The following is a 23,227-nucleotide window of genomic DNA, read 5'->3' as shown; positions in this document are numbered from 1 at the left end:
ACACTTTTTATTTATCAAATGAATTGCAAAATGAATATAAAATATAGTCAAGACATTGATAAGGTTATAAATAATGATTTTTATTGTAAATTTTAATGCTGTTCTTCTTGTGGCTCAAAGGAAGGCCAGTTTTATAGCTTCTATCACCGGCATAACTGTTTTCAGCTGCGCTCACATAAAAGGGGTCTTCAAGGGTTTTCTACCCCTCCGTTAGTCTTCTAAGGCGATGACACAATGTATTAAACACCAGAGAATAGTCATTTACACATTAACTATGTATAGAGTGTATTTATGATTCATTTAATGTGATCTTCATTGATAGAAACAGTGCTTTTCTTTGAAAAATAAGGACATTTCTAAGTGACCCCAAACGTTTGTATGGTAGTGTATATTGTAAATAGTTCTATTGTGAATGCCAATACAGACAGTCGGGCATTGAACACCCACAGTGTGTTTGTGTGTGTGTGTGTGATGTCAGTGCGTGTGTCATCCTACTGAAAGTACACCACATGCTCCTCAGCTCCTAAAAATAGTGGACGAGTTCAACGTCTTAGTTCCCACAGTGAAGAGTTCTAATAGCGGCGTTGTGATATGACAGCTGATGCAGAGAGCTGGTGGCCATGGAGATGTCTCCCTATAATTTAACAGCACTTAGTTCACTGTAAGTATCACTTACGGTTTCCCTTCTTCAGTGTGTCTTTCTGATTTATTTTTATTATAATAATTTAGGATCAGAATATATGAGCATGTTTTGCTTCTCCCGATACCTTTTCAGTCTTTCTGTTTTGTTTATTATATAGAATAATATTGTTTTGTATTGCAATGATTGACTGAATAAAATACACAACAATTATTACAATTACCCAAAACATTTTTTTTAGTAGTAGTAGTTATCTCTCTGCTGTAACTGCGACTGACGATTGATGACCTGCTGCATGCAGAGAGTGAACTGTATCTACAGATACTGAGATTTTAAAAAAGAAAAAAAAAGATTAGGTTGATGGGACGAGCTCAGGGACGGGCTCTTTAGTTTTTCCATTAGCTCCGATTAAAGGTGTGTAAAGATGTGCTCGATAATTTGTTCAGAAAGGGTTGAAGTGCGTCGTCACCTTCGATGAATTAGGGCGCGTTCCATTTGTGTCGCCGGGTACATTACGTTCTGAGCACAGCACTCGTTAATAACACACCGTGTCCATGGTAACACCTGGGATGTGCACGTGATGCATGTTACCTATAATCTCATTATGAATGGGATATATAGTGTTTCCTTAACTTGGACTGTGGACTTGAGATAGGAAGGTGAGATGGATCTTTGGTCATTTTAGAACACAGGTGTCAAACACAAGGCCCGCGGGCCGAATGCGGCTCACCACGTCATTTTATGCGGCCCCTGACGGCTTGAAAGACATATGCCTTTATATCCTGTGCTTTTATTTTGAAGGTTTCAAATTAGTATTATTTGTGTTATGATATTAGAGAAATGTTCATGTGTACAATATTTCTACTCTTGAATAAACAATAATCAAATGCAAAGAGAGTTATCCAACAGTATGTTCGGGAGTAGTTTATACAGTGCTTCAGTTACACCGGCCCTTTAAGAGGCGGCCATGATGCTGATGTGCCCCACGGTGAAAATGAGTTTGCCGCCCCTGTTTCAGAAGAAATAAGCCAAGAAAGACAGAAAGACAAAACTGTTACATGTCCCACCACGGAATTGTATGCGGCCCCTGACGGCTTGAAAGACACATGATCACCTTTATATCCTGTGCTTTTATTTTGAAGGTTTCAAATTATTATGATTTGTGTTATAATATTAGAGAAATGTTCATGTGCACAATATTTCTACTCTTGAATAAACAATAATCAAATGCAAAGAGAGTTATCTAACAGTATGTTCGGGTGTAGTTTATACACCGATTCAGTTACACCGGCCCTTTAAGAGGCGGCCATGATACTGATGTGGCCCACGGTGAAAATGAGTTTGCCGCCCCTGTTTTAGAAGAAAAAAGCCAAGAAAGACAGAAATAAATTTAAAAAACAGTTCCGTGTCCACCTAGAAGAAACAGAAGCGTCTGTTAAGGCGCGTGGGAAGCAACAGGAGAGGAGAGAGAAGGGAAGGTGTGACCTAAAGAGACGAGAGCCAATCAAAAAGCAGCAGAGACAGAGGCGCCGCCAACCTTCCGAATCTGCGGTTGGCCGCCCCGGATTCCACGGGCGGTGTTTACCTGTCGCAGGTTGCGGGTGACGCGCACGTCATGCCAGGCGTTGTCGTTGAACTTGCCGTTGACGGGCTCCACCAGGGCCTCGAACGCCCCCGAGCCCAGGTTGATGACGAGCCACACGGCACCGCTCTTCAGCGACAGGTTGACGTAGTCCGCCGACTTGCCGGTGTGCAGCATGAGGCCGTTGCGCTGCAGCGTGCGGAAGGAGAGCGTGATCTCGTCGGTGCTGCTCTGGATGGGCGTCAGCGAGAGGTCGTAGCAGAAGAACTCGTTGCCCTTGAAGGTGGCGACCGACTCCTCTTTACCTGGGAGGGAAGGAAAGAAGGAAGGAAAAGGGAGTTCAAGAAATACGACGTGATTTACTCTGCGATTTTGCGAAATTATGCCAGATTCTAAGAAGCCGGACATTATCTCACTCTTGGCTCCGCCCACTTTGTCACCGCGACGGGTCAAACGCTTCGGAGATGAAACCGGTTAGCCGAGGTTATTGATCGCGGCGCCACAAACACTGACTTGCTGCCGCGCCGCTAACGCGCGAAATAAATGTTTTTCATTAAATAGACTTCACGGGGGAAAAAAAAAAAGCGTCTGTTGAGTTCACAAACAAATTAACGGCGCATAATAAAGTCCGACGCGTTAAAAAACAACAACAAAAAAGACGTCAGGTGAAAAAAAGGAAGAGCGATATATGTGGGAGCGAGTGAGAAAACAGAAGAACGGGAGAATGGAAGACAGAGACTGGAAGAAGAAGCGGGAGAAGAAAAAAAGTTGTTGACAACTTTGCTGACGCCTGTCAGTCGGTCTGCAGCACACGGCCTCCTTCACGGCGGGGAGCTCCCCGCACGAAGTCAACGCAGACGGCTTCTGCACAAAAGGACAGCCTCATGTTTGGGGGGCACGGCGTGCATCTGTCAGGAGCCGAGCGAACACCTGCAGCTGTCACAGCGCCGCGACGGCGACACCTCAATCACGGCGAGGGTGGACGCTGGAGCCGCGGAGCGCGACGTGAGCGTTGTGGTCACATGACATCTTTTGGTTTCTTCACTTTTTTCCCCCGTGAATCTTTTTTTTCTTCTTCTATTTTTTAGGAGTTTTCCCTGATCCGATGGGAGGTCAAAGGTCAGGGATGTCGTGTGTGTACAGACTGCAAAGCCCTCTGAGGGGAATTTAGAATTTGTGATATTTGGGCTTTAAAAAATAAACTGAATTGAAATTTTTGAAACAATTGTTAAGGGTTATAACTGTGATTGAAACGTATGTATATGGAAAATGTATGTGGATATATATACATAAATATATATATATATATAATTTTTTTTTTATGTTCTTTGTTTTATATAAATGTTCTGATTTATTTGAATATAATAATTTAGGATAGGAATATATAGGCATTTTTTTCTTCTACCTATACCTTTTCAGTCTTTCGGTTTTGTTTATTATATAAAATAGTATTGTATTGCAATGATCGACTGAATAAAACACACAACAACAACAACAAATTGATTATATTCGCATACATATTCGTCTTTTTTACTTGTTATTTCTGCTTTCCTGAGCTTATCTGTTGGAACTCGACCGGTCCGTCATCTCGAGTCACCTGACATTCCCCAAGAGGATCGACAGAACTTCACCTTTACACCACATAACACTACTTATATTATTATTGGCGGTGATGACATCACATTCACTTTCATTTTGCCGATGCTTTTCATGCAATGCGACTCACAACCACACACCGCGTAGACGCAGCTGGGGGGAGCACTTCAGGGTCAAGTGTCTTGCTCAAGGACACGTCGACAAAGCGACGGGATCGAACTGCCGATCCTCCGATTGACAGACGGACCGGCTGCCACCGCCGCCAATTACGACCAGACCGCAAATAACTCGTCGGCCACTCGGCGGTTATACAAATCAACCGCTGTGATCCGAAGTGCGGCTCCACTTCCTGTGTGTTCATTCGCCTCACCTCCGTTTCTCTTGGCGGGGATGGGATTGAAGAATCGGCCTCCGGTAATGAGGTTCGGGGGCCGCAGCAGGAGGGGAGATGCCAAACCCAAACCGCTGTACGGGTGGATCATCAAATCTAGTTTATCCTGAAGTTCCATTACAGGGAGATCGCTCCGAGACCTCGGTGCATTTCCCCCGGGGGGAGAGGCCTAGGGGGGGGAGGGGGGGGGGGGAGGTGTGGTTGGTTGGCGGACAGATTGAAAGCCAAATTTCATGAGCGAGCAAGTTCTGCGCGGCAGCAATCGTAGGTGAAAGGACAAGATGGGGGGGGGGATACTAGTGTGTCCATGACACCGCTGAGATATGACCACGGAGCAAAGTTGACTATTGTTTCATGAACACTATAGTTAGGTTTAAACTGCAGCATGGAATGCGTATGCAGAGGGGAAAATGAAGAGTTAGCGGCCGATAGCGTAAATTAACACGTGAATATAACAAAATTCCATGACTTTTCCAGGCCTGGAAAGAAATATTTTACTTTCCCAGGTTTTCCATGACCATACGAACCCTGATAAAAGGCATTAACGATTAATATGGTTACAGTCCCTTTAAATTAGAAAAAAATCAGCCAAATTATATTTTTCTTCAATCTTTATTGAAGTTGGTATTTCCACTTTTAAAGCTCAATTCCAAGACGGCGAATCAGATGTTGTGAAGGACAATTGGCATCCAGATAGAGAGAAGCAACTTAAAAAGAGCATTCTGACTGAGAGATGATTCAGAGCAACCTCAAATGATGTGTGACAACAAAAAAAGGCATCAAAGGAGGAAGAGAAGGAGATGAAGGGGAACAATGGCATGGAGGGAAGGGGGTAACAAAAAAAAAAGGAAAAGAAGCATATCCCCCAGGAGCAGCCTCCTTGGCAACGCGTGGCGTGTTGCTGATGTCGGAAGAACAAAACAAAAAAAGCGTGGCAAATGGACCAAAGCAACCATTTTTAATTATGTATTAAGTTGGATTCCCCCCCCCCCCCAAACACACACACACACATGCGCATCCCCCCCCCCCCCATCGCAAAGTACAGGCTGTTGATCGGTAAGCAACAAACAGCTTGCGATTGCTTCCAATGAGCTCGGCGAGATGGAGTCGCAGTGCAATGGAGAGACACCACACACACACACACACACACACAAAATAAAAAAAATCCTTTTGTTTACGTCTGTTTAATGAAGAGAAGGCTGAGCGGAGGAGATAAAGCTGGAGAGGATCAGGGAGTGACAGGAGGGGGGGGGGGGTGGATGGAGGGTATTTTTACTGTTGCCGCAGTCGGTCTGGTCACGATGCCGATAACGCACCTCGATACAATATTTTAAATAAATGAACGGCCTTGTGGTTTTTGGTCAATCGTCAAAACTCTTGCCGAGCCGGTAGCACAATGCTGTGGATCCATGTCGATAAGAGTTAGAGATTCCCCGTCTCCGGCAGGTTCTAGGAAGTCACCGTTGCCCCCCCACAACGGTGACTTCCTAGTGTAGGTGGGCAACGGTTTTCAGTCATCAGCATACGATGTTATCCATCTAAATGAAGCTGCACGGATGTACTGAACAGGAGTTATAAATAACTCCACGGAAGATTGTTTTTTTGGAGGGTTGATTGCCTGCTCTGTATCTGCCCTATTGGTTTTGACATATGCCTAGATGATATTGTATTGTTTGAAGAATTTAAAGAGGCTAAAGATGTCACTTTCTCTCAAATAGATGTATCAGACTTTTAGTTTGAAAGGCAGACAGTACGGCGACGGATCTTGTTACGGATGGATCCGCGTTTATGATATTATATTTAACAAAGTGTAATAGCTTAAAGGACCCCGTATGAGGCTAAAGCTCCTCCACTGGTGATAGATTACAAGTTTAATGAATGTATTTTGACCAAAATTAAGAAAATAAAGGAGTCATTTCACTCGCAGTAAGTTCTATGCCACTTCATGAACGTGGATCCAAACACACTGCCCAATGTGTCCTTGTTTGATCGATAGATACTCAGTAGTGAGTGAACCGGTGTTTTTCCGTTAGCTGAAAACACCATCAAAGACAATAAAAGACGCGTTATCCCTTCCAGGACCCTATTGGCCGAGAACGGTTTCCAAGAGGCGTCAGCAGGCAGTCATGGCGGGATGAAACAGGCGTTGAAAGGTGTTTGTCACTAACTCAAACACTCACGGCCGACTGTATAATCCTCCTGCCGGAGATTGTGAAGATTGTGCTGATAGTTTTGGAGGAGCTTCTGCTTGCTGGGGGGAAGATGGGGCTTTAAGCACCCATGAGCACATCTCTCTCTGAAATATCTCCACAATAAACCCCCCCGCTGCCCGATAGCCCACACCGGATCTCTCTGGAAGACACAATTATGTTTCTAGCCAGGCATCACTGCAATTTCACACTCGATTTCAACTCCAAAGTCGGATCGGTCTGAGGTACCTCCGCATTTTCCACATTGGACTTAAGAGGTGCATCTGATGACTGAAATTGTAACTGGGCACGTCCCTCCAGACTCCCCCAGCCCTCAGATTGCTCCTGGGCTCATTGCTCTCGCACTACGGGCCTCCCATTTGTCCCGAGATTAAAAAATGAGGCAGCAGGAGGCAGTTTGAGTCTGTTTAGGCCCTTCAATCTGAACATAAACCCCAACATTTATTCTCAGTTAGTTGCTTACTCTTTGTGTACTTTGGGCCTCAAGCCGAGGAGTTACAGATTATGGTCGTCCTGCCGGAGAGAATACGGTAACATTTGTAACAACCATTGCTTCTTTCTAACCCTTACACGCCGTGTGACTCTCTCTTTCCCTGTATCCCCCCTTCCTTCCTCTGTCCTCATCTCCTTTCACTCTGGCGTCTATGTTGGCGGACCATCAGCCATCCTGAGACGTGCCTCATTCCACATGTTTCGATCTGGATCTCCATCCTCCTGGCGATTGAGCCTCTCCTCTTGCGTACAATCTGTTCGGCGATACCCATCCCCACCCCTCTGAATAAAAATAGAATAAATAACCCTTTAACGCCACTGCCCCTCTGTCGCATAATGCTATCAGCAATGTCTAAGCTCTGTTGCAGTCGCCATGTCAAGCGGCGTGCACTCTGTCACCTCACAGCCAGAGGTCTGTGGGTTCAATTCCCAGTCGGGGCGTTCCTTCTGTGTGGAGTTTGCATATTTTGATAGTTAGTTTATATTTTGAGTTGGACAAACACAAATTAATTTAATTTAATGAATATCGTTATTTTATTTTAGATGTATTTGATACAAATGAGTTGGACTAACTTAATTAAATTTTATTGCACTGATGTGCTAAATTTGAGTTGGAGATGCATATAATTATTGGATGGAAAACCTGCCAACAATTTAATTGAGTTCATCCAATGAGTCATTTCTTTCAGTGTGGATGAAGGACATGATAACTGTTTCCACGGAGTAAAGCCACGGAGATAAGCCCCGCCCCTCGCAAAGATTCGCAATGCTTTTGTTGTGAACGCGGCTTAACACACACACACACACAATCTGTTGTACCCATATAGTCATATAGTCCAACTTTAGCTCTACCTGTAAACAGGTCCGCAACGGCAACAGCATGAATTATGATGTATTGATATTAATATCAAGAGTCCGTACTCGGGGGGAAAGAAACACAACATCATAACTAGTGATATATAATGCTCAGAGAACAGAAATGCAATCTGTGTTTGTCAATGTGGGCCCCAGAAAGTGCCATTTTAGGCTGTTCTTTGGTTGGATATTACAGTAATAAAAGCGCAGTGCAGCATGTGTTATTAAATTGGATTCAGCCCAGACGGAGAGAGCAGGTTTTAATAAGATGAGCTGCATGAATAGCTCCATCCAAACTTGTGTGGCGCATTTGTCGAACGCATTAAAAACCTTAACACGCGGTTCTCAGGCCCATTGGATCACATATTGGGAGTAATTAGGTAGTTTTAGGAGCATTGGAAAAGGGAGAATGCAATAAGACACATGTGTGTATGTGTCAAATATTCAGATGACCACACACACACACAGGCATATCCAGTCACCCTTCATTAGCTTCCGATGAGAGCCATCCAGCCCGAAAAGAGAACAGTGAGATGTGAGAGAGAGATCTGAGGGATGTGTGTGGAGCAGATGGAGGAAGCCAAACAGGCCGGCTGGCTCCAGACACACCGGCTAGCGTCCTGAACATCACATGCCGAGGCTTGCAACTACACACAGGGGTCACACACATGTTGACCATAGGATCTCCAGGACTTGAAACCACAATTCTATGACTAAATCTTTTTTTTAAATCACAGCGCATACATAAAAAAGTGAGAAAATTACGGATTTAAACTAATAAAGAGAATTCCAAAGCATGAAGTCTAACCTTAAATGACACACATGAATGAGAGACAACAGTTTAATTAAAAGAATAAACATGGATGTCTTTTCAGTTACGGTGCGTTCACTTGCAGCGCGAAAAAGATTGCGAGTATGAAAGAGCGAATGCCGGCTAATTTTTAAAGCGTCAATCTTTTAATTTAAAATCTGGCATTAAATGCACATATGAAAATAACACATTTACATGACTTTTATCAATTTGTCTTTCCAGGGCTGGAAATAACCATTTATACATTCCATGACTTTTCCAGGTTTTCCATGACCTTACGAAGAAAACTTTATTTTATATTAATTATCTGATTTATTTGATAAGAATAATTTTGGATAGGAATATATAAGCAATTTTGCTTCTACAGTCTTTGTGTTTAGTATATTATATAGAACAATATTGTCTTGTATTGCAATGATTGACTGAATAAAATAAAACAAAACTAATTCGCATTAGCAGGAATGAAAGGAGGCCTGACGAAGGAGAAGAAGAAGAAAGGATGGGCCAGTGCAGATACTTTAAAGAAGTAGGGCGCGTTACGGTGTCAAAGAGAGAGAGAGGGGGGGGGGGGGGGGGGTAGACGGCTGACGGATGGCTCAGGTCTGCGTGGCCCCTGGTCCCAGCTTCATGTTTCACTCCTCATGGATTTTTACCTCCTAGTCTCCCTCTCACATAAATCTGAAGCGTCAGCTTTAACACAAACACACGTGGCGTTGTGAACTCGGACGGAAGTCGTGATTTACTCCCCCGGTGGCGACCGGTCCCTAAATCCTCGCCGCTCATTGGGCGGAATCTACGAGACGGCAATGATGTTGAACATGCCTTAAAGGCGCTTTCCTCCAGGTGGCCATTGTATTTGTGCCCTGTAAACAAAGTACGTAATGGTCATTAAACCTTTACGAACCGACTTGATGTTATACGATTTCAGTCCAGAGAAAATTGATTACCTGCCGTTAACCCTTTCAAGGTTTACTATACCTGTATATGCACCGCATTACAACAGTCGGGTCGATATCAAACTAAACAGTTCTTCAAATCAACTTACAGGGGACCCGCACTCGTTTACTCGAACTTGAGCCTCAGCTGCATGAACACGTTCGGCTTGTTGTGGTCTAAGCAACAAAGGACATGAATCAGTCAGAGGCTTTAACCCTTTATCGGGCGAGGAACCAAATATGGTAACTTTGTTGATGTTGATTTTCTAGCTAAAAACAATATATATATATATATATATATATTGTAATGTCACGACAGTAAAACTGTAATTTTATGTCCTCCGGTAGCACTTTAGTGTTAACATTTTGAATTTCAAAGTATTTTAATGAGTGCCCTATAAAGGGTTTAGTATAATCTTGATGACCAAAAGGTATTGTCATAATAACCAGGACCAGAAAGTAAAGGTTAGTGCAGCTCCAGCTCTGGAGTTAAACATCTCTGTCATGACATCATCTATAATACTACATACAGCAAGTACAATGTGTAGTAACCAGCATGAATACATGCATACTTTATGGTTACTATAACTTTAGTTGAAAGATACTGTTGAACACTGACATGATGATTAATGGGTTTGTTAATCATCTATGAACATTTTGATGGCCTTCAAAAAGTTGCAAATGATAATAACTTATAAATAAATAATATTTAATGAAACAAACATAATAAATAAGTGATGCAACATTAGTACTTTTAACTTTAGTTTAATTCTAAACACACCATTGAGTTATTCTAAAGTGTAGCTTAGAAGCCATTCTCTAATGTCCGACTCTATTTATTGGATGTGTGTGTCCGGACTGACGTGGCCTGTGACCTGGTCCAGTTGAAGTCGTTGGAGGTGTGTGGACACATGTATGGATCTCTTGTAGAGCATTGTTCCCACACCCAGCCCTCTCTTTCTCTCTTTCTCTGCACAGCTGATGATTATCGATTCAAGGAATGATTGCGTTTTCTCTAATGAAGGACTTATAATTTACATTTTGCCGTTAGCTAATTTGCTGGAGGCCGGATTTATTGGTTAAACTAACCCCTCCACACCCCTTCTTAAGAGATGCGGGTTGAGCCACAACCGGTGTTTCTGGAGTGTCGATGTCAAAGGACCTAAAGTCCCCAGTGAGGTGACGTAGCAGAGCACTATTTTACCTTTTGAGCTTTACAGAGTTGAAGATGATGAAGGAAATTAAAGTGTTTCTCCAAATCTAGCTCAATATTAGCTAATCAGAAACAAATCCCAGAAATAAAAAGTAATTTATATAAGCTTCCTAATTACATTTACAGTTATTAGCTGTTATGTCTCTCTAATCGCTCACTTAACATTAGAAGTAAAACCTACAAGGTGTCCACGGACTATTCTAATCCAAGACTGAAGTGTGCCGGCGCGGTAGATGTATTTAAAGAGTCCTTGGCATGAAGACACTTGCTTCGATTCTTCTTCTCTCTTTTTTTGTTGCCCCGACCACCTTTAAAACGAAGCTGCGGGTCACACTTTGAGAGCGCACGGTTCGTTTTAATTTAATCCCCGTGCCGTCGCTTTGATTGACAGGACTTGAAGGTCGCCGGAGGAGCGTGCAGGTGGCGAAGGGAAAAGGAAATTGTTCCGTCGAGCGTGATTTGCATACTAAATATGTCCTCCGCTAGACCGGGTCCTGTAAGTTGGGCCACATAACCCTGACATGTCAGTGAAAACAGGGTGTCAGCATTGTGCGCTAAGGAGCGTCGGTTTGACCTTCGCGTCGCCCCCGCACACCGTCACCGTCAACTTGTAAGTTTCCACGAGGCCGGTTCCACACGTCCTCCGTCTCTCACACTCTTGTTCTCGAGGGGTAATTATAGGTGGCGAATGATAAGGCTTAATGCGGAAAACAGGGTTGTCATTAGTTGGCTGTCGCCTTGGAAACAATCCATGTTGTAACGGCAATATTGTCGACTCCGTCTGCGGCCTCCCGACGCCGATCTCTTCCCTGACTCTCTCTGATTTGCTGACGGCCTCTCAGCCGTCTCTCTACTCCATCCTACCCCGGGGGGCTTGGCAGGTGACTATTATCCGAGTGAAGGTTCCGCTCAGTCTTCGGGCTCGACGGGGCCAAAAAGAAAATGTCAAGTAAAACTGACACTAACGACGGGCTCGAGTGCTCCTGAATGGCGGGGGCTCCTTAGCCAACGGGGGGGTGGGGAGCTCACTGCAAGACAAGCCAAGTACATAATAGGCCCTATTAACGTGACACCCCTCCCCCCCACAAGTCACACCGTTATTGCATTGCATTGAGTGCCGTTTGACGGAATACGAGACCTTCTCCCCTCAAAGTTCGGATAGGGGCGAAGTGTATCGCCTGTTCGCAGTACTGATGTACCTCGGCTCTCGTTATACAACCTATTTCCACGATGACATCCACAACTCCTGTTTCATATGGATGGCCACTGGGACCATTTAGAGGCACATGTGTATACATTACACCACAGAAACCAGGGTTCATACACATTTGACCAACGGATTTCCATGACTTTTCCATAACTTTAAACAAAATTTCCATGACCAAACATTTTGTGAAATCTCGGTGTATACATGATAGTGGATTATTCCTGAGCTACTGTTGCTATGGCGAACTAACTTTTCAGTCACTCGCAGCGCGGAAATATCAAAATTGCTCGCTTATAATTTAAGCGTCTTTCTTTTAAAAACATATAATTTTTTTCAAACTCAGCATGAATGAACATCTGAATATAACACATTTGCATGACTTTTCCAAAACTTTTGTGATTTCATTTTTTCAAGGACTTTTCCAGGCCTAGAAATAACCATATTAAAATTCCATAACTTTTCCAGGTTTTCCATGACCGTAAGAAGCCTGAGTAACATACAGAGGTATGGATTTATATCTCCCTTTGACTCCAGTGAGTATTGGTCAGACTTGGCTCATTATTTCTATATTGGATTGTGGTGAAAAATATTTCCGGGAAGACGCACAAAAAAACCATTTGCATATATGCACAAAGACGTGAAACTGAAACAGATTGTAGTTGTGTTAAACGGTAAACTTACTGCCAAAAGAGAAAGATACATACACTTTTAATGAAAAGCAAGCGCTCATACAATTTACGACCGATTACTGCCAATAAAGCCGAGACGATAAAAAACAACGCAGTGATTATTGGGACGGGTTCTTTTAATTGTCTGAGAATATCTCCGGCAAATTGCCTGAAAAACTATTCATCGTAAAAATCCTTTACTTAATATGTTAATGTCATCGCCGGCTGTAAAATAGAGTAGTGTAACAGTTTAGTGTGCGTGGAAGCGCCGTCGTCATATTAAAGCTAACGAGTGTTGCGGCAATGAGTCGGCGTCCACTTTGGTGAAAACGAAAAAGACAAACGAAGTCGGGGTTCTTCAGAGGAATGACGAGCTATTGGTGCAGGAAACAGACAACGCTTCTACCTACAGTATGTCTTTGGAATCCTTATTACATTACATGTCATTTAGCTGACGCTTTTATCCAAAGCGACTTACAATATTGTTACATTCATTCACCATAGACGCAGCTACAGGGAGCAATTCAGGGTTAAGCGTCTTGCTCCAGGACACATCGACTAGGGCGAGGATTGAACCTCCAGCCCCCTGATTAAAAGACGGACCTGCTACCCACTGACCAACAGTCGCACCATACCCAAAAAGAGTTTCCCAAGTGGTACCCCCGCTTGGCCAACCGACACAATTGCTACTTCGTTAAGTCCCGCCCCTGCCCCAGTTACTACTCGGTCAAGCCGTCAGAGGCACCATGGAGCCAACGAAGAAATAAAATATAATGAAGAAATGCCATCTAACTTCTGTAAGAACTAAAAAAGCCATTTCAGATAGAAGCAGCCAGTCTGGAATATGTGTTTGAACTATGTACCCAGGATGCTGAGCAGGAAAAACAGGTAAAAAAGCTAAAGACAGAAGCCTACAGATCAGTTTGAAAGTGAACCATCACATCGCCTGATCACACAACGTTGTTCCTCTTCGGCCGGGTAGGTCTTTATCCACTTCACTATTGCAACCATGTAAAAGCGGAAGCAACCTTACACAACAACCAGAGTCGGTTAGATGCCAGATTATTACTATCTGTCATTTAACACTGTATCAAAAACTGTATATTAACACCTTCTGTATAGTGTATTCTTCTATATTTTGTATTGTTTCATTCTTATTATAGTGTTATTTCTAAACTGCTGACTCGGAGAGCCCTGCACCAGATTTCCAACGGGTCTGGACTGTTGGTCTAGGCACAAATGGCAAATAAAAACTTGAATCTTGGATATTGGACTGAGATCGGAGCTGACCCATGCTAGTCTGTGATGGGCCGGTCTCATTAAGGAGTAGTATGTACCGCCCATGCAGTGCTTGGATACTTTCACTACTCCATCTGTGAAGTCCAACACTGGCAGGCGAAAAGAAGCAGCTGGCTATACTTGAGTGTCTGCAGTCATAGAGACTTGAGGTGTACAGACAATTCCTCATCGTGAGAAAAACTGTAGTAACACAGTCATAACTGTGAAGAAAGTGCATGAAAAAGACTGACAGCGTTGGGGAAAAAACGTCAGGTCAAATTTGAGTCAAACGGCAATATTGAGAGAGGATATAACTAATCCAATATGTCGTACCACTAATGAGGCTTTCCGCCAACTGTAGAAGAGTTTTAATGAGCAAATCTTGCTGCTGAAGGCATTCGACCTCTTGAATCTGTTTACAGACGAGAGGTTGGTATGAGGCAGTGAAGAGAGGATTTGGCAATGTGAATGCGACAACTGTTATCAAGGGTGTCTTGTCAATACAGCGTTCTAACAAATACAACATGCTTCTGAACAGCTTGTACCCCGTCGCCCCTTCTGTGACTCCAATGGATTCCTAATGAAGCCTATCAGTATAAAAATAAAAAATAAATGTAGAATAGACGGGTGGAAGTTAAACACGATGCGCTACAAGTCAAACTTGTTGAAAACATCTTAAAACTATGATGCCTGACCAATATTTCCAAGTTAAAATGAGCAACCTGTGGGGTTCAGGGACTGGACAACAAGCAGAGCACGAGAGTTTATGTGGGATTCAATCTGCTGATGTATTGGTAGCCCTTTAGCTGCATGCTAACCTCTCTCTCTGGAGGCTTGTCAGTGATGAATGGAGCAACATAAAAAGCCCTTATGGCATGCAGTGAGAACCAAGCACCGGGCTGTTGAGATAACTGCTTCTCGATATTAGATTACAGAAGAGTAGATAGCATGTTTGCCTCTGACTGGAAAATAGTCGGGTTTTTCCATCAAGTGGCTCATGAACATCAACATCTTGAAAAGTCGTCCAAAAAAATCCCCCACAAATAGAAAAACGAAACACTTTAGTTTAGTGTAAGGTGCAATGATAAATATCAATTTCCAAAAATATATACAAAAACACATTGTCTTTAATTAAAGGCGACCGATTTATTAGTTATTTCAAGATGGCTGGGTTGATACCGGAAAATAGAAAGTAAAATAAAGATGATTTAAAATAGATAATCTAATAATACACTTTTGCCAAATGAAGTAGCAATATGGTGATGCTTTAGGTGTTGATATATCTATACATATATACATAGAGATATATTAGGAACCTGGTGTCTGTGGTGAAATTCCCACAGAAAAAAGCTCTACTAGGTCCAAATCTACTGCACTCTAAAAAGAAAAAAAAAAAAAAAAAAAAAAAAAAAAAAAGGGCAGATTGGCAACTAAGGGCAAAATTGTTCAAATTTGTGTAATGTGTTGTCTCAATAAATGATTCAAATAAGTTATATCTTAGTATATTCACTAAAAATTTTATCTTTTCAAATTTAATTTTTGTATTTACTATAATATATATTATAATTACTTATTTAATCTACAATTACTTTGAACTCTACTAATAATTAAATTAAAAGATAAAACTCATAAAATGTTAAATTAAAAATGTTAAATTGTGTAAACAACAACAGCAAAACATGTTTTTTTTTGTTTTTTTTTTTTTTTTTGTTTTTTTTTTTTATTTTTTTTGTTTTTAAAACTTTTTTTAACTTAAAACTTTTTTTTAAAAATTTTTTTTTTAAATTTAAATTTGCCCACAATTTATTTTCTTTGCATTCATTTTAATATCATTTAAATTAATTAAAAATTTTCATTAAAATTAAAAAAAAAGTAAAAAAAAAAACAAAAAAAAAAAAACACAACACAAAACAAAACTTTCACTAAAACATTTATTTATATATACATATATAATAATATAACAATATATAAAATCCAATAACTAACCAGGTAACATTAACACAACATAGACAGAAACAAAATCAAAATCAAAAAAAAAAAAAAAAAAAAAAAAAAAAAAAAAAAAAAAAATATGAAAACAAAAATTGCCTTGAAAACAGCTTTGGAACATGGTTGCTTTTGAACGCCAGTAGGTTAGGTAAGGTTCCCCCAAGCCCCAAAGCCACCAATAAGCAGCCCAAGTAGTATTGGTTAATAAGGTATTTTAAACATTCTAGCCTGCTCTCTCCCTCTCCTCTCTCTCCTCTCCTCTCCTCTCCCTTCTCAGAGACTCAGATCAGAAACAGAACATAACGGCATCAGATGAGATGATCTGCATACCCACCATGACCAGAATCAGACACACCGCTGACACACCCACACCCCCCACACCACCCCACCTCAGCCTCCCCAGTTCAATTCTCCTTTCGATTCCTCTTCCCTGGTCTGTATTCTACACAAAACAAGCAAACAATACTATAATAAATATTAAATTCCTCTTTCTTTTTTTTTTTTTTTTTCCTTCCCAATTCAACACAACAAAAAGTAAAAAGTTTTTTTTTTTTTTTTTTAAAAAAAAAAAATACAATACTATCATACAGTCACCTCACACACATATTTTAGTATTATTTTTCATTCATAGTCTGTTATTAAAAAAAAAAAAAAAAAAAAAAAAAACAAAATACATTTGCTCTCACAGTACAGCTCTCTTTAAATTCAAATAAGTGAAAAAAACTGAACTGAAGCATCTGCCATTTAAACAATGGACAATATCCTCCATATATATATGTATTTACATATATATATATATATAATATATATATATATATATATGTGTGTGTGTGTTACTACATACATGCAGTGGCCTTTAGTTTACCTCAGCAGATGCCCAAACCTATATATAAGTTTTCTCAACTTAACATTTTAAGTGGATTCCATTCTTTTTCAAAGGCATTTGTTGACTCAACTTAAAAAAATGTGTTCGGACAACAAATTTGAAGTTGGGCTTTTTAGAGTGTGATACTCATTCTACGATTTAGCTGAAACACTGGTTGTAACATTGTGATTGACACTTCTAGATGTAAAGCATCAGTTACCCGCCCACTCAGAGGGACAGCATACATCTGCTGTTTGTTCGACAGCTGTTGCTCCTGACATATTCAGTGATTGAGTCTCTTGGGGAGTTTGTGCTGCAGCTTTATCGCCCTCCACTGACCGTTGATGACAACCGGTGTTATATGAAAAACCACAGTACGCGTATACACGTTCTTCTTTTTCACAAATCAATACATTCTCACCTGCACACGCCTAACTCGAGAGGTTTCCCGGCTCTCGTCAAGCTGTCAAGTGGACGTGTGAAGCGTGCCACTCGGAGAAAGGCTGCTCCGCTCACAAGCCGACCGCGAGAGGGTCCGGGCCCCTCACAGAGCCGTGTGTTTTGTATGTGAAGCCACGAGCACACGGCTCTGTCAGCTCCGCCTGCAGCAAGGCTCAATATAGTGAGTTAGACCACAGTTATCTGTCTGAAATGTTCTCGCCCCCGTCCTCGTGATTGACACCCCCGCCCCCGGTTGTGTTCGCCGACACCGCGAAACAAGCACGATCAAATACACATGAAGCTATAGGAATCTCAAATGTATTAAATGTCAAACACCATTCAGTTTATCCACCTATGTCTTTGACAAACACTATATGGGTCACTTCTGGTCCAGGACTAGACTGAGTCATAGGATCTGAACTGACCGAGTGTCGTGAATATTTTCATATATGTATTGTTAATTCGTGGTTTTGTACATTTAAAGATCTCTCCATTTTCCCTGAGCAAAACAAATATTGTTTTACTTTTATTTGAAGCTACCACTGGTACAACTCATAGGTGAAACTCTGCAGGCTGTGTACACACGTATACACACTGTACTGTAAATCCATATTTGTATATCTCTGTCAGCAGGTTAATGGATTCAAATGGAAAAATTGAAATAGGAGTCATGTTTTCATTTGTATTGCTGCTTAGGGTTGATATTTCACACTCGTGTAGCCTTGTGATGGCAAACACACACACACACACACACACAAACTCATAAACTTGCACGAGCGCCCGCGTACACATAAGCATATGCAACATGCACAGCTCTTCTTAATCAACAAATGAGTTGTGTTGTTAGTTGCCGCTACAGTGGCTGTTGACAGTGAACTAGCAGTGTGGCGTGGTGGGCTGTTTGTCTAATAACCAAGGGTTGCATTTCAATTTCACAACTCACTGAACAGCCTGCCACACAGGACTGATATGACACCGGGGCTTAGCGAGAGGCTCTTGTTTGTGTGCCGAGGATGATGACGACGGCGAAGAGTAACGCGTTAGTCTCGTGGTGTGCGGAGACGACTTCAGCTGTTTGAGCCAAAACCTCAAAACGGTTCCAACGCAGAGAGACGTTTGACGAGATGAACACACGCTCGCGCTGTAATGGACATTTTTTATATCTTCTTAGTTATATTATCTTTCACACCATGTGAAGGGGCTATGTAAATCATCTTCTGGCCTGTAAAGGTTACTAAGTATATTGCATACCAGGCCCCGTACCTTTTGTGAAGGAAACAATCACTTGTGGAGACTGATTGATAACAAAGGACAGGATGAACACTGACTGATAGATGTTGTAATTTCCAGGATCTTTCTAGTTTTATACTGATCAAAGGACCTTAGGACAAATGTCTCCTTCTGGATCCTTCTTCTTGTTTCCCTTAAATACATGTTTTGTTTCATTGACTCCTCAGTTCACCCTTGGAAGACTCCTGAGGGACTCCGTGTAACGGTGACTCTTCAGTTCACGGTTACAGACTCCAGAGGGACTCCGTGTAACGGTGACTCTTCAGTTCATCCTTGGAAGACTCCTGAGGGACTCCGTGTAACGGTGACTCTTCAGTTCACGGTTACAGACTCCAGAGGGCCTCCGTGTAACGGTGACTCTTCAGTTCACCCTTGGCCACTCCTGAGGGACTCCGTGTAACGGTGACTCTTCAGTTCACGGTTATAGGCTCTGGAGGGACTCCGTGTAACGGTGACTATTCAGTTCACGGTTACAGACTCCAGAGGGACTCCGTGTAACGGTGACTCTTCAGTTCACTCTTGGCCACTCCTGAGGGACTCCGTGTAACGGTGACTCTTCAGTTCACGGTTATAGGCTCTGGAGGGACTCCGTGTAACGGTGACTCTTCAGTTCACTCTTGGCCACTCTTGAGGGACTCCGTGTAACGGTGACTCTTCAGTTCACGGTTATAGGCTCTGGAGGGACTCCGTGTAACGTTGACTCTTCAGTTCACCCTAAGCAATTTTTCCGTCACAGCTCGCAAACGCAGAAATAAACCAAGCAGGAAGAAAGCGAGGAAAGCCAATCTACCCCCCGCCTGCTCCCACAGGCATCCCATTATATTATTGGAGCTTGAAAGTGACTTTGCCTTCATACTTTTCCCCTTCAGGCCTCGCCTGTGTGATACACACAGACAGCACTATGTCTGGCCTAATTAAAGACTCTCATTCATTGGCTCCCTCAGCACATCTTCTTGCGCGACTTCTGTGTCTTAGCGAGTTTGTTTTTCAGTCACACACACAAGAAGAGTTATTTTATTCATGTTCTTGCTGTCATTCAAGTCCGTCAACACCCTTTTCCACAAAAAATAAATTAAAAAAGTGCGTGAGAAAATACTGTCGATGCACCATCACAGAGACTTTCAGATCAGAGAAGGAAGGAGCCTACAATGCTAAGCAAATACAAATCCGGTGTTTGCATAGCATGCAGCACTGATCCCAGAATAGTTGTGCTTCGGCTTTTCCCGCGCCTGGAATTGCGAAAGAGAATATTCTCGCTGTGAAACCCGTGGGCAACAGCTCGGGCTTACGGAGGTGCATCGCTGTGTTTTTTTTGCCGTGTTCTTCACTCATGCGTGCTCTTCAGTGATGCTTTTTTAAAATTGTTTATTTGTTATTGTATTATTTGTTAGCCCTCATTCTTTGGGAGGAATTTTTTTTTCAGATTTAAAGTGTGACGGCGGATCTACTTTCGAAGTGCACATCCAGCTGTGTATGAACCACGGCGGTGATTCAAATGCAACGCCGCATTCCTTTTCTGCATCGCTGCACCTATACCCTTTTAAAGCCCCCCCCCCCCCCCCACCAATCTCTCCCCAGTGGTCATTATTTGCCTTGGATTCAAGGAAAGCACATAGATCCTCTGAAGGCAGTAAGTTAATTAGACATCGAGCACTATCTGTGCCACTCGTTCCCCATCTCTCTCTGACTGGCCTAGAGAAGTATAACTTCGGTGAAACCACACACACACACACACACACATACACAGCGGCTTCCTCTTCTCAGTCGTGTGGGCAGTCGCTGAGCGAGTGTACGTGGGAGTGATATTATATGTGTGTGCGCTGCAGTATGCGTTTCCAAGCCTCTGGGTATGTAGAGAGATTGTCGAGTTTCTTTCCGAGCGTAACGTCCGCTAACGGGGAGCCTGCATTCTCGCCCAAGTCCACTTCCCTCCGACAACCACGCGGCACGTTGTGCCGATTCCTTTAATATGACGGCGGCCTACATCACAACCTTGTCAACCGCAGTAGACGTGACTCCGCCGTGACTCCCTCGTCAACGTCACAACTCTTTAAGCTGTAGACGTCTGAAGGGTTCCCCGGGGCTCAACTTGCTAACCTTGAGTGAAGAACTAAATAGATAAGGTATGTTTGAAGCCGCGGGGTTGTGTATTGTGACATCTGCAGCCATTGTTAAGGGTGAAGAAACAGCTCATTTTCATGTGGAATCTATGAGATTCTCTGGATTTCCTTTTCTCATTGGGAAAGGTTATGTATCAAAAACTAGTCACACAAATTACATTAATAGCTAACAAGATTTAAATTTGGAACCAATGCCAACCGCCAACCAGTTGGACAACGATGACAATAAGACGGTCCAACTTGCCTCTCGCCATCAACAATCTGTTACCTGACCCCTGTGAGTACTAGCAATAACCATGTCTGTGGTTTATGTTTATCCCGATGGTGTTGGGGGAGGGGCTTCCGAGGGAGGCCGGAAGAAAATGTCCGTCAGTGTTGACTTTCAAGTTAGATTGAGTGACTTTTTTAGCTACTTACATTAGAAGATAATTGGGAGGGCAAGAGGTGTAAATGATAGTGAGGACCCGGGGGAATGTTCTGGGTAACGGTCAGATGGACTACAATGGCATGGAGCTCAAAATAAAATATATCAACAGAGAAGCTCCAAATTATGTTATTAATGGCATCAAAGGTTTGAGACTTATTCCTCTGGTTCTGGCTTTAAGAGAGTAGGTCATGTCCACAAATATTGACTGAAGCTACCTTGGCCATGACAATATCATATTGAAATTGTTAATTATTCCATTGTAAGGCTCCTGTCTAGGATATAATGATGTCTATTATATCTGGACTCTGGCCCCCGCCTCCTGACACCCACTGCTACTATCATCATTAATCACATTAACGATAAGATTACAGATTTTGTCATTAATATTCTACTGAATCCACCGCTGCTGTTACTATTAGTCTTAGTAATGTTTCTATATTACTTATGCTTACTACTCATATGGAGTTTTTCTGTCATATGCATTGCATGTGTCTTAACTCTGTAAATATGTATTTAATTATGTACACATGGCATCTATCACACTTCAGTCCATACTGATGGAGGGATGCTCCTCCGCTGCTTCTTCACAGTTCTTTCTGATCCAATGTGTAGAGATTGTAAAGCCCGCTCAGGTAAATGTGTGATTTAGGGTTATACGAAATCAACGACATAACATGTTGTGAAAGTGTAGAAAACTACTCTCACACAGTGAAATAATTTCTTGTTTTTATTTACAGCTGTAAGATATAATTGTGATGCTGTGATATATATATATATATTTATATGTATATAGAAACATACTGTATGTATATATATACATATATATATATCAAGGACAAGTCATTCAGGAGCAATTATGTTGGCGTCTTGGCTCTATGCATAAACGAGTCCACCTGGATCATAACTGGCTGTTTAAAGGAATGTTTCACACAAAAGAAGAGCTGTTGGATACACAGATAACTCTATATCATTATTCTCTGCCACGGCTCAGGAAAGAAAGACAAATATGTGTGCAGCCAAGGATTGAAAGTAAGATACTATAATTATCGTGTTTCTGCAATTAAATAGGTCTTGTCCTGGTGTTTTGTTCAAGGAGTCTGGAATAAAATTGTCATCATTTTATTATGTTGTTAAATTGCACGTGTTTCAGTTTGTAAGACGATGTTTGGCTCATTTAGATACCAGAAAACACTGAATTCTGAATCGGGTGGTTAAATAAAGAAGGCTACTCTCACACTTCACCGTCGTACATTAAGCCTGAATTAAGCTAACGTCTTCTTTATCTTGCTCATATATGCAGTAGCTGTCTTTGTTGCAGCGGATACTCTCCTAGGGATCCATGAGCAATGTGTGAGACATATTTATGTTTTTTACAAGAAAGAAAAACAGCTGAAATTAATATAACTTTCACACCAATCACAACTGAATAAATGCAACTCAACAGCCCAGGAAATGGAAGACAAAACATAGAGATTGATGCCGGCACCACGGTGGCAAACAAGCTCCATTACTCCACCTGCTACACTCCTGCTCTGGTAGAGGGAAAGTCCCCAATGCTGGAGCTCTTTAATGGTAATTTCCCAGCGTGATCACATGTCTGCGAGGCCAAAAACCAGACAATCCCATAACAGTGCCTGCTCTGGACATTGGGGGTTGGTTATCCACCACAAGAATGATCACAAGCCTTAGATGAGGGCCGGAGGACCATAAGGATTGCGTAATAGGGCTGCAATTGGCAATTGTTTTCATTATCGACTGTTCGGACAATTATCTTCTCTATTAATCACGTAATCATTCGCTCTATAAAACGTCAGATAATAATAAGAGAAGTTGGTTCCAGTTTCAAAGTTCAAACTAGTATATTTCAAAGATTTAGTCAATTATGATACTAACTGGAAATCCCCATCGTCCAGAGACTGAATACATACGTCTCTACTCATCTGCATTTTCTAAAGTAGTCGGATCCCCGTTGACGAAGTGGCGGGAACCTTACTGCTGGTGACATGACTCCTTTATTTTCTTCCTTTGGGTCAAAATCTATTCATTAAACTTGTAATCTACTACCAGCGTAGAAGCTTTAGCCTCATACGGGTCCTTTAAACTATTACACTTTGTTAAATATAATATAATAAATGTTCATCCGTCCGTAACAAGATACGTCGCCGTACTGTCAGGTTAGCATTCAAACTTTTAAAAAAACTGCGATTCTTTTTACCC

General features: G+C 42.0%; 1 protein-coding gene across 8 annotated transcripts in view; it reads right to left on the bottom strand.

The window, feature by feature from the left end:
* nrxn2b (neurexin 2b) overlaps positions 1-23,227 on the bottom strand; it is an 856,499-nt gene that overhangs the window by 471,406 nt on the left and 361,866 nt on the right. For all 8 annotated transcript variants that reach the window (XM_056442212.1, XM_056442208.1, XM_056442207.1 and 5 more), the window contains exon 6: positions 2,226-2,527. In XM_056442212.1, coding sequence (XP_056298187.1) covers positions 2,226-2,527 — 302 coding nt within the window. The remainder of the gene's footprint in view (positions 1-2,225; positions 2,528-23,227) is intronic.

Source organism: Pseudoliparis swirei, chromosome 21 (assembly GCF_029220125.1).
Source record: "Pseudoliparis swirei isolate HS2019 ecotype Mariana Trench chromosome 21, NWPU_hadal_v1, whole genome shotgun sequence".
Lineage (NCBI taxonomy): Eukaryota > Metazoa > Chordata > Actinopteri > Perciformes > Liparidae > Pseudoliparis > Pseudoliparis swirei.
This window is presented reverse-complemented; position numbering and strand designations above follow the sequence as displayed.